Genomic DNA, 13,485 nt, shown 5'->3' on the forward strand with positions numbered 1-13,485 from the left:
GGTCAAACAAAGGTGTACCTTCTGTAGTGGTCAAACAAAAACAAAGGTGTACCTTCTATAGTGGTCAAACAAAGGTGTACCTTCTGTAGTGGTCAGACAAAGGTGTACCTTCTATAGTGGTCAAACAAAGGTGTACCTTCTGTAGTGGTCAAACAAAAACAAAGGTGTACCTTCTATAGTGGTCAAACAAAGGTGTACCTTCTGTAGTGGTCAAACAAAGGTGTACCTTCTGTAGTGGTCAAACAAAGGTGTACCTTCTGTAGTGGTCAAACAAAGGTGTACCTTCTGTAGTGGTCAAACAAAGGTGTACCTTCTGTAGTGGTCAAACAAAGGTGTACCTTCTGTAGTGGTCAAACTAAGGTGTACCTTCTGTAGTGGTCAAACAAAGGTGTACCTTCTGTAGTGGTCAAACAAAGGTGTACATTCTGTAGTGGTCAAACACAGGTGTACCTTCTGTAGTGATCAAACAAAGGTGTACCTTCTATAGTGGTCAAACAAAGGTGTACCTTCTGTAGTGGTCAAACAACGGTGTACCTTCTATAGTGGTCAAACAAAGGTGTACCTTCTGTAGTGGTCAAACAAAAACAAAGGTGTACCTTCTATAGTGGTCAAACAAAGGTGTACCTACTGTAGTGGTCAGACAAAGTTGTACCTTCTATACAGGTCAAACAAAGGTGTACCTTCTGTAGTGGTCAAACAAAAACAAAGGTGTACCTTCTAGATCTGTAGTGGTCAAACAAAGGTGTACCTTCTGTAGTGGTCAAACAAAGGTGTACCTTCTGTAGTGGTCAAACAAAGGTGTACCTTCTGTAGTGGTCAAACAAAGGTGTAACTTCTGTAGTGGTCAAACTAAGGTGTACCTTCTGTAGTGGTCAAACAAAGGTGTACCTTCTATAGTGGTCAAACAAAGGTGTACATTCTGTAGTGGTCAAACAAAGGTGTACCTTCTATAGAGGTCAAACAAAGGTGTACCTTCTGTAGTGGTCAAACAAAGGTGTACATTCTGTAGTGGTCAAACAAAGGTGTACATTCTGTAGTGGTCAAACTAAGGTGTACCTTCTGTAGTGGTCAAACAAAGGTGTACCTTCTGTAGTGGTCAAACAAAGGTGTACCTTCTGTAGTGATCAAACAATGGTGTACCTTCTAATGTGGTCAAACAAAGGTGTACCTTCTGTAGTGGTCAAACAAAGGTGTACCTGCTATAGTGGTCAAACAAAGGTGTACCTTCTGTAGTGGTCAAACAAAGGTGTACCTTCTGTAGTGGTCAAACAAAGGTGTACCTTCTGTAGTGGTCAAACAAATGTGTACCTTCTATAGTGGTCAAACAAAGGTGTACCTTCTGTAGTGGCCAAACAAAGTTGTACCTTCTGTAGTGATCAAACAAAGGTGTACCTTTTATAGACACAAGTAACCATATTGTCAGGGACAAAAGAAGTGATATACAAACATGCAAAACAGGTTTAACGGAGGCTAAAATCTGTAAGACACTAATTCTCTGATGTCCTTTTATAAGACATCCATGGCCATCATCAGAAATCCTGTTTACATACCAAGTCATTAAAATGAAATCTCTTACCTTAGTTGATGTAGTATCTTTGTCCACTGTGAAAAATCCTACACGTTCAAACTGGAATCTGTTGTAGACCTTAGCACCCTTCACCGAAACATCCACATACGCATGAGGTATAACCTGCATAGAATTCTGAAAGAAAAATACAACTGTATTACATTTTCAAATATTTTTTGGGGTTTTTGTTATAATTTTTTCTCCATTGACTTTTTACTTAATTTATAACAGTTTTGTCTACTCTTGTTAAATTGAGATAAATTTTACTGACAATGGGTTAAAAAGAAAAGAAATGAAAACATAATTACCTTGTTGGTATCTGTAATAAATCCTCCAGGAACAACATTCTTATCCTCAGGATTTTTATGGTTAAACCTGCAAAAAATATTCTTCTGTTAACCAGATAAAATGATTAAAGGGAAGTTACTCCTTTTAAAATCTAACTTTTAAAGCCTTAAAGGTTTGTTTTATTAGTTTAACGTCCTATTTACAGCCAGGGTTATTTAAGGACGTGCCAGGTTTGTTGGTGGAGAAAAGCTGGAGAACCCAAAGAAAAACCACCGACCAGCGGTCAGTACCTGGCAACTGCCCCACATGGGATTCGAACTCGCGACCCAGAGGTGGAGGGCTTGTGGTAATTTGTCGAGACATCTTAACCACTCGGCCACCGCGGCCCCTCATAAAGGTGATATGATGTGCCAAAGGAATTTATAATAGATGAAAGACGAAGTCAGATCAAGAAAAAAGTATGAAAGAGATGGCAAAGATAACCTCCTAATTCAGGAAAAAATACATATTGATTACAACACATTCTTTTGTGGTCTTTTAAAATCCTAACAAGAGCTGTTTGAGAACAGCAAAGCTCACATCTGGCAGCCTTTTATGACCTAATAGCTCAACCATGCCAATACAATTTAAACAAAAAACATTCTTTGGTTCCTCTTAAACCCCTTAAAATGATTGCCAATATTCATAACAGCATATGCCAACATATATCAAGGCATAAATCAATGTCTTCTGTAAAGTACAATTGACCTCTTCTTGAAATTCTAAAAAAATTTTTTAAGCAATCTTAATACAATTCTATAGCAAAACAAAATTATCAAAATCAAGCATTTTTTAATATGCTGGAAACTACCGTTCTTTCATAGTTACTAAATTTTGTGATTTCTATTTTGATACAAGTTCATGAAGACTAATATTCATGGATTTAAATGTTTAATGGTAATCCCTATTGTATAAGCGATGTTTATATTATTTAGCAGAGATTGCAAAATTATTCTTGAAAGTAAATCGCACACAAAAGAAAGTTGGTATACAGTAATTATAATCCTACCATACATCAATGCAGAAATCAGTATCAGTTGTACTTTTGAATTTCATACAACCATAAACAGTATGTATGTCTGTATAAACCTTCATACAACCATAAACAGTATGTATGTGTGTATAAACCTATTACACTGAATACATACAGAATTTCATACAAACGTAAACAGTATGTATGTGTGTATAAACCTGTTACACCAAATACTTACAGAATTTCATACAACCGTAAACAGAATGTATGTGTGTATAAACCTATTACACTGAATACATACAGAATTTCATACAACCGTAAACAGTATGTATGTGTGTATAAACCTGTTACACTGAATACTTACAGAATTTCATACAACTGTAAACAGTATGTATGTGTATAAACCTGTTACACTAAATACTTACAGAATTTCATACAAACGTAAACAGTATGTATGTGTGTATAAACCTGTTACACTAAATACTTACAGAATTTCATACAACTGTAAACAGTATGTATGTGTGTATAAACCTGTTACACTAAATACTTACAGAATTTCATACAACCATAAGCAGTATGTATGTGTGTATAAACCTGTTACACTAAATACTTACAGAATTTCATACAACTGTAAACAGTATGTATGTGTGTATAAACCTGTTACACTAAATACTTACAGAATTTCATACAACCATAAGCAGTATGTATGTGTGTATAAACCTGTTACACTAAATACTTACAGAATTTCATACAACCATAAACAGTATGTATGTGTGTATAAACCTGTTACACTAAATACTTACAGAATTTCATACAACCATAAGCAGTATGTATGTGTGTATAAACCTGTTACACTAAATACTTACAGAATTTCATACAAACGTAAACAGTATGTATGTGTGTATAAACCTGTTACACTAAATACTTACAGAATTTCATACAACCATAAGCAGTATGTATGTGTGTATAAACCTGTTACACTAAATACTTACAGAATTTCATACAAACGTAAACAGTATGTATGTGTGTATAAACCTATTACACTAAATACTTACAGAATTTCATACAACCATAAGCAGTATGTATTGTGTGTATAAACCTGTTACACTAAATACTTACAGAATTTCATACAACTGTAAACAGTATGTATGTGTGTATAAACCTGTTACACTAAATACTTACAGAATTTCATACAAACGTAAACAGTATGTATGTGTGTATAAACCTGTTACACTAAATACTTACAGAATTTCATACAACCATAAGCAGTATGTATGTGTGTATAAACCTGTTACACTAAATACTTACAGAATTTCATACAACTGTAAACAGTATGTATGTGTGTATATAAACCTGTTACACCAAATACTTACAGAATTTCATACAACGTAAACAGTATGTATGTGTGTATAAACCTGTTACACTAAATACTTACAGAATTTCATACAACTGTAAACAGTATGTATGTGTGTATAAACCTGTTACACCAAATACTTACAGAATTTCATACAACCGTAAACAGTATGTATGTGTGTATAAACCTGTTACACTAAATACTTACAGAATTTCATACAAACGTAAACAGTATGTATGTGTGTATAAACCTGTTACACCAAATACTTACAGAATTTCATACAACGTAAACAGTATGTATGTGTGTATAAACCTGTTACACTAAATACTTACAGAATTTCATACAACGTAAACAGTATGTATGTGTGTATAAACCTGTTACACTGAATAATACTTACAGAATTTCATACAAACGTAAACAGTATGTATGTGTGTATAAACCTGTTACACTAAATACTTACAGAATTTCATACAACCATAAGCAGTATGTATGTGTGTATAAACCTGTTACACCAAATACTTACAGAATTTCATACAAACGTAAACAGTATGTATGTGTGTATAAACCTGTTACACTAAATACTTACAGAATTTCATACAACTGTAAACAGTATGTATGTGTGTATAAACCTGTTACACTAAATACTTACAGAATTTCATACAACCATAAGCAGTATGTATGTGTGTATAAACCTGTTACACTAAATACTTACAGAATTTCATACAACCATAAGCAGTATGTATGTGTGTATAAACCTGTTACACTAAATACTTACAGAATTTCATACAACTGTAAACAGTATGTATGTGTGTATAAACCTGTTACACTAAATACTTACAGAATTTCATACAACTGTAAACAGTATGTATGTGTGTATAAACCTGTTACACTAAATACTTACAGAATTTCATACAACTGTAAACAGTATGTATGTGTGTATAAACCTGTTACACTAAATACTTACAGAATTTCATACAACCATAAGCAGTATGTATGTGTGTATAAACCTGTTACACTAAATACTTACAGAATTTCATACAACTGTAAACAGTATGTGTATGTGTGTATAAACCTGTTACACTAAATACTTACAGAATTTCATACAACGTAAACAGTATGTATGTGTGTATAAACCTGTTACACACTACAGAATTCATACTTACAGATTTTACACTTACAGAATTCAACACTGTAAACAGTATGTATGTGTGTATAAACCTGTTACACTAAATACTTACAGAATTTCATACAAACGTAAACAGTATGTATGTGTGTATAAACCTGTTACACGAATACTTACAGAATTTCATACAACTGTAAACAGTATGTATGTGTGTATAAACCTGTTACACTAAATACTTACAGAATTTCATACAACGTAAACAGTATGTATGTGTGTATAAACCTGTTACACTAATACTACAGAATTCAACAACGTAAACAGTATGTATGTGTGTATAAACCTGTTACACTAATACTTACAGAATTTCATACAACGTAAACAGTATGTATGTGTGTATAAACCTGTTACACTAAATACTTACAGAATTCATACAATAAACAGTATGTATGTGTGTATAACCTGTTACACTAATACTTACAGAATTTCATACAACGTAACAGTATGTATGTGTGTATAAACCTGTTACACTAAATACTTACAGAATTTCATACAACGTAAACAGTATGTATGTGTGTATAAACCTGTTACACTAAATACTTACAGAATTTCATACAACTAAACAGTATGTATGTGTGTATAAACCTGTTACACTAAATACTTACAGAATTTCATACAACTGTAAACAGTATGTATGTGTGTATAAACCTGTTACACCAAATACTTACAGAATTTCATACAAACGTAAACAGTATGTATGTGTGTATAAACCTGTTACACTAAATACTTACAGAATTTCATACAAACGTAAACAGTATGTATGTGTGTATAAACCTGTTACACCAAATACTTACAGAATTTCATACAACCGTAAACAGTATGTATGTGTGTATAAACCTGTTACACTGAATACTTACAGAATTTCATACAAACGTAAACAGTATGTATGTGTGTATAAACCTGTTACACTGAATACTTACAGAATTTCATACAACCGTAAACAGTATGTATGTGTGTATAAACCTGTTACACTGAATACTTACAGAATTTCATACAACTGTAAACAGTATGTATGTGTATAAACCTGTTACACTAAATACTTACAGAATTTCATACAAACGTAAACAGTATGTATGTGTGTATAAACCTGTTACACTGAATACTTACAGAATTTCATACAAACGTAAACAGTATGTATGTGTGTATAAACCTGTTACACTGAATACTTACAGAATTTCATACAACCGTAAACAGTATGTATGTGTGTATAAACCTGTTACACTAAATACTTACAGAATTTCATACAAACGTAAACAGTATGTATGTGTGTATAAACCTGTTACACTAAATACTTACAGAATTTCATACAACCGTAAACAGTATGTATGTGTGTATAAACCTGTTACACTGAATACTTACAGAATTTCATACAACCGTAAACAGTATGTATGTGTGTATAAACCTGTTACACTAAATACTTACAGAATTTCATACAAACGTAAACAGTATGTATGTGTGTATAAACCTGTTACACTAAATACTTACAGAATTTCATACAAACGTAAACAGTATGTATGTGTGTATAAACCTGTTACACTGAATACTTACAGAATTTCATACAACCGTAAACAGTATGTATGTGTGTATAAACCTGTTACACTGAATACTTACAGAATTTCATACAACCGTAAACAGTATGTATGTGTGTATAAACCTGTTACACTGAATACTTACAGAATTTCATACAACCGTAAAACAGTATGTATGTGTGTATAAACCTGTTACACTAAATACTTACAGAATTTCATACAACTGTAAACAGTATGTATGTGTGTATAAACCTGTTACACTGAATACTTACAGAATTTCATACAACTGTAAACAGTATGTATGTGTGTATAAACCTGTTACACTGAATACTTACAGAATTTCATACAACCGTAAACAGTATGTATGTGTGTATAAACCTGTTACACTGAATACTTACAGAATTTCATACAACCGTAAACAAGTATGTATGTGTGTATAAACCTGTTACACTGAATACTTACAGAATTTCATACAACCGTAAACAGTATGTATGTGTGTATAAACCTGTTACACTAAATACTTACAGAATTTCATACAAACGTAAACAGTATGTATGTGTGTATAAACCTGTTACACTGAATACTTACAGAATTTCATACAAACGTAAACAGTATGTATGTGTGTATAAACCTGTTACACTAAATACTTACAGAATTTCATACAACCGTAAACAGTATGTATGTGTGTATAAACCTGTTACACTGAATACTTACAGAATTTCATACAACCGTAAACAGTATGTATGTGTGTATAAACCTGTTACACTGAATACTTACAGAATTTCATACAAACGTAAACAGTATGTATGTGTGTATAAACCTGTTACACTGAATACTTACAGAATTTCATACAACCGTACTTCACAAACGAGCGGGTCACACACCCAGTGGATAAAGCCTTTAGGTTTGTCTGTCTCTGTCGATCGTTTACAGGTGGCTAATACCTCACATATATTCCCATCGTCATCCTGGTAAACAGATATCGGCACAACACATTGAATACTCTACAGTTGCTTTTATTCAGGAAATTTTGATTTTTTTGAAAATTTATTCACAGCCAAGTAAATTTCCACAAACTAAAATATTCATGAATAATAGAAAAAGCATGATATATACATGTATAAGATAATCTGTACAACTTGTTATGATGTCAGAAATTGACAAATGCACGAACTTTCCTCCACGCAAATTAGTATCAAAGGGGAGAAAATAAACAACCATTACATACAGTATAAATACTGACTAGGTATGATATGTCTGCAATTAGCAATAATTTACATGAAATTAACAAATTTCTTGTTTTAACACAACTGATATTATTAACATCACATGTATTTAATGACTATTCCGGTAAAATTATCAAAGCCTTTTGGCTGTGCTGGGCGATACCACCTTAGATTTTTTATACAGATTATAAAGAAGTCACAGGAAGGAAATATGTAATTTGTCATGAGAACAAGTGGATATTTTAAACGTAGAGCACTTTAATAGTGGGTCAGGAAATGTATTTGATTTTACCTTTATAACTTTTTCTACTGCTATAACATATCCAGCGTGTCGCAGTCCTACTGGCTGGTCTGTAGAAAACCGCTTGTAGTTTTTATCTGCTGTCTGAAATGTACAATTAAAACTTCATTACTGTAAACCAACTTTATACGAGTGTGATTTACCTTCGCGAATTTCGTGATTCAATGAAATACGCAAAAGTTTATATCTGCCAATTTAACATCTACATTTATATTCCATGAATGTTTATCTTTACAAACTTTTGAAATTCTAATTGCACTATTTAATAGACACAGAAGAAAGATATTTAAGGTAGATTTTAGTGGGACACAAGCTATATAGTCGGTTGATACTACTTACCTCCCTAAAGTCGTCTCTTTCTATAAATACTGTGGCTCCAAAAGGCACTTTATGGCAGCCTTTCCCTTCGTCTGCTGGGAAGTTGGGGACGCTGACTTCCTTAGGGGCATCACCGAGATTCGTTATGGTCACTTTGAGAGGGTCTAAAACTGCCATAGCTCTACAAAGAGATTAAAACTATCAATAGACAGATCTACGAGGAAAATCATTTATTATGTTGTACATAAGTAATTTTTTCAGCAAAAGAACTATGGTTAAACTGTAGCAATTCTGCTTGTGATAATTGAACTTGAACTTAAGTTTTAACTAATGCAACTTATATAGCCATATGTTAACATAAGTGAAAGTCAAGGCAAGGCAGAATTGATGGTTTTAAAAGAAAGAAATACAATATCAAAGTCTATTGCAATGTTAAACAGAGGTTTTTGTGTACAGTACAGTAAACGGGTGGCTCTATAACATCTTTGCCCATTACAGAACCTCCCTTGCAGGTATAGGTATACATTGTGATGTCATCAAATTGTGAGCAAAATTCACATTGTTTCTTCTGAAAAGCATGGCATAATTATAATTATAATGCTTGTAAATACATGATGTCACAATCAATACCTACCCGCAAGGGCAGATAAAATACAGAATAGATTTTGATGTAACGTGACGCTACCCAAATTGGAACACTTTTTGAAGATAATTGTAAAAAATTTCTTACTTGTGGTTGATGTTTTTATTATTAATTTCATGATTTGTTTACTTGTCAGCAGTGCATATATCTATAAATACAGAACTTGTAAGCATGCCCGGTCCAGCCCTGTGTTTCAGCAGGTTTGAGTACCCAAAATGGTACACCTCCTAAATAAAGTTTGATTAATAAATGCCCAGGCATGATAAAAATGTTTCAATTCATTAAAAGAAAGTTCAAACATGTTTTAGTTTATTCAAGTCACATGTCTTTCAAAAATGTTCCATGCAGCATTTACTTTCCTTATTTTAAAATATATGGTGTTTTTAGGGTTGTCGCACAACGTCGTTTCCCGGAGTTTTTCAAAATTTCATTATTTTCATTTTTAAATACAGATAATAAGCAACTGGAAAGAAAATGACAATAGTCACAGTTATTAGTCAGCACCTTATTTTTTGTTCAGGACTGTTATTGTTAGTTTAGATTGCAAACTGAAAATTCTGTATCACATATTTTAAAAGTGTTTCATTTTTGGTAGCGTTCCAAATTGGGTAGCGTCACGTTAATGGTTATCTCTCCAATAGTGCTGCAATGATAAACCGTGGGACGATATATCACGGTATAAACTACACGGTTCAGGTCAAGGTATTTTTTTCCTATATCACAGTACGCCTCAACAGTTTCTGGATAGGGCAAAATCAGGAATTTTTGAACGGTTAGCAGTACTTTCTACTAAAGATATTCGCCATTGATCCACATCGTTTCTGTAGTTGTAGATTCTAATTCAATCTAAAGAAACTTTACATTTCGGCTGCCATGATGCAATTTTGTTTACGCAGTCAGTATAGCCGCAAGTTTCATATTTTACTGTGGCTACAAAACATACTTTCTACGGTGTTTTAATGCAGTTAATACTTGCATTAAACTTTGAAATACTATCAAACTTTCGTCATATCAATAACAATACCGATCAAATTCCCAAATATGACCAAATGTTAAAGTGGGAAAGCATGGCTTGTGTACGATGTTACAAACAACTACAGGTCGGCACGTTGAAGTTTTATCATGATCATTTGCTCATTTGGACACTCTGCTGTTTATGACCGAGATTGTTATGTAAACACTGAAAATATAATAAGGAGTCTGAACGGTGATCATCTTTCCGATTCACCGCGATTGATTCATGTGTTTACTAAGACGGACAGTAACCTATTTAATACTTTAAAATAACAATACAATTATCAAAACTTTTGGATTCAAATTAATACAGATTAATGAATTATCAAGCTTGTACATTTCAGTCTCTCCTAATTCTGTTGGCACTGCTTACTAATATTAAAATAATGATGTTTGGTAGCTTTCCATGTTTTTTTCTGAAAGTACATTCTTAAATCCTCTCTCTTTTAATTATTGTAAAAAATACCGTGATATGTATCGTATCGTCAGACAAGTATCGCGATATATATCGTATCGTGGGGGAAGCGTACCGTTGCAGCACTACTCTCCAATGACCACAGATTACACATAGCTACGTGATAATATTTTGAGAGAAGATTCTGCTACTGAAGGACCAGTTTCTTACCTGGGGGCCGTCACATTGAGCTACTGAAGGACCAGTTTCTTACCTGGGGGGGGCTGAAGGACCAGTGGGGCCGTCACATTGAGCTACTGAAGGACCAGTTTCTTACCTGGGGGCGTCCGTCACCTCTCGTACACAGGCATCTAACATGGACGGGTGGAGTGTCGTCTGGGACATGGTAACACCCACCTACAACATACATGTCTCTCTTCAGCAACACAGTAATGGTCACATCAAGTACAGGTGAAACCAGTAAACTCAAACTGATCCTATTTAATTGTTCCTTTGGTCCAAACTTTTCTTTTCACTATATATTCACGTTTACTTAATTCCAATACAAAATAGCTCAAAGTGAACTTGATCAAATGAGATTTGACTGTATGTAATGTATTTGTTGCTACAACTGATGAAAGAACAATTAGTCATTCATTGAAATGAAAATGTAATTTGCAAATTATTCAGTATCATAAATATGATTATGTTCACATATTCTATAGACAAATTTGTACTGTACACAATTTAAATTGCATCTAAATAGGAGTAGTATTTGTTCTATTTTATTTTTAGTTTATTTTTGCTGTTTTTTTCCCTGATTAATACCTGGAACTGATGTTCCTGAAATGATGTTATACCTTAGCACAGAAGTAGTTGATGGCCTCAGGTGGGAATCCTCTCCTTCTCAGGGCGGTCAGTGTAAACAGACGAGGGTCGTCCCAATCTCTGTACAATCACAACATAAATACATTACATAGTCTTCATTTGATTTTGTTTATTTTTCGTAACATCTAATAAACATTTCAAAATGGCACTAAAATTTTATTGACAGCAAAGGTAATATATTAACGAATAATTTTTTACTATTTTCATAATATTGCAAAGCAAAATACTACCATTAGCTGAAGAAAGTTTGATGATACTGTTAACAAAAGGAAATAACCGTATGATTAAGTGATATGTCAAAGAAAACATAATATTTTTAATTCATACTTTGAAATTTTCCATTGAATGATATTATAGTCTTACCTGACAATGCCTTCTGTGATGAGCTTTCCAATTTTTCGTTTTGAGACGACAGTGTAGTTGAGATTGAGGCGGCCATATTCCCACTGTACAGGACAATAGGCATCCACCATGTTACAGAGCCAGTAGTAGGACGACCGTCTGAAATACAATATATATCAAAGAGTTGTCTCCCCTGGTACCAATTATCTCCCTTAATACAAATTTTTCTCTCCATCTTAATTAACAGATAACCAGATAAAGAATTGATTAATATTAGAAGTATATAACTATTATTTTTTTTTAATTGTAATTTGAATAAATCCACAAGATTTACATTGAAGTAAATGAGTACATTAAATCTGTAATTTGATTGAGCCTACAAACCTGGACTGGAACTCCTTGGTACAGAGTGAATGTGTGATGTTCTCTAGGGAATCACACAGACAATGTGTGAAGTCATAGGTAGGGTAAATACACCTGTAATCATAACAGTACCGTAAACAATTTCTAAAGTACCTTTATAATAAACAGTAAGCACTCAATCTATCAAAAGTTTGTTGAGAGTAAAAAATATAGTGTAATTATATAATGAATAGAATTACAGATAAGAATAGGCAAAACATGAAGTATTACATGTGTTCCTGTAACTTTAACCCTTGACCTATGTGTAGCGGGATTGGACTGGCTTGGTCATCGGTAACCAGGTAGTTCAGTCGGTAGAGCACTCGGCTAGTGTTGGATGTTCCCGGGTTCGAATCCTAGTCTGGCCGCTACATTTTCTCCTCTCCTGTTACACCTGTAACTTTAACCCATGACCTATTTTCCTGTAAATTTATCCCTTGACTGATTTACCAATATTTCCATCGTCATCGCCCACTAACAAAACTTACCACTTATCCCCAGTTCTATGATGAGGTGTAAACTTGATCCTATAGGCCACAGGATCCTTCTTCCCCTCCTCCAATATATGCTTCATCCTGAGAGTGGCCTCCCCTTCACCTATTTTACCAGCCTTCATATCCTGTAGACAAGAACTGCTCATTTGATATTATGCATTTTGCACTCGGGATATATAACATGCCTTGGGTAAACATATTGTCATGTTTCCCTACTACCAGGCAATAAATTGTTTATTATACTGAAAAAATAAAACATTAAACATTGTGTGAACATGTGTGATATTTGTGTCTTTTATCATAAGAACATTACTAATTTCCTCGGTCAAAGACAGACAGAAGTGTCGTCTGTCATCCATTTTATTTTATTATATGAACACCTTGGAGAGTTCTACTACACAAAGAATAACTCTTGCAAAACGTACAAGGGGCTATGCATGGGGAAACATGATGTTACAAGGGATACACAATGTTTCGTTACCCTCAGAAGTGACTTCCCTCGACCAATCAGTGACTGTGATTCATTGGTGAGG

At 33.5% G+C, this 13,485-nt stretch overlaps 1 protein-coding gene across 1 annotated transcript in view; it reads right to left on the minus strand.

Annotated features, from left to right (window-relative positions):
• The window catches only part of LOC138304780 (glutamine--tRNA ligase-like), a 53,780-nt gene that overhangs the window by 17,371 nt on the left and 22,924 nt on the right, over positions 1–13,485 (minus strand). Inside the window, 11 exon segments of the mRNA XM_069245052.1 lie at positions 1,577–1,702; positions 1,876–1,942; positions 7,771–7,898; positions 8,449–8,541; positions 8,797–8,956; positions 11,058–11,080; positions 11,181–11,243; positions 11,687–11,774; positions 12,078–12,215; positions 12,441–12,533; positions 12,947–13,077. Of these exon segments, the coding sequence (XP_069101153.1) occupies positions 1,577–1,702; positions 1,876–1,942; positions 7,771–7,898; positions 8,449–8,541; positions 8,797–8,956; positions 11,058–11,080; positions 11,181–11,243; positions 11,687–11,774; positions 12,078–12,215; positions 12,441–12,533; positions 12,947–13,077 (1,110 nt within the window).

Source organism: Argopecten irradians, chromosome 12, assembly GCF_041381155.1.
Source record: "Argopecten irradians isolate NY chromosome 12, Ai_NY, whole genome shotgun sequence".
Lineage (NCBI taxonomy): Eukaryota > Metazoa > Mollusca > Bivalvia > Pectinida > Pectinidae > Argopecten > Argopecten irradians.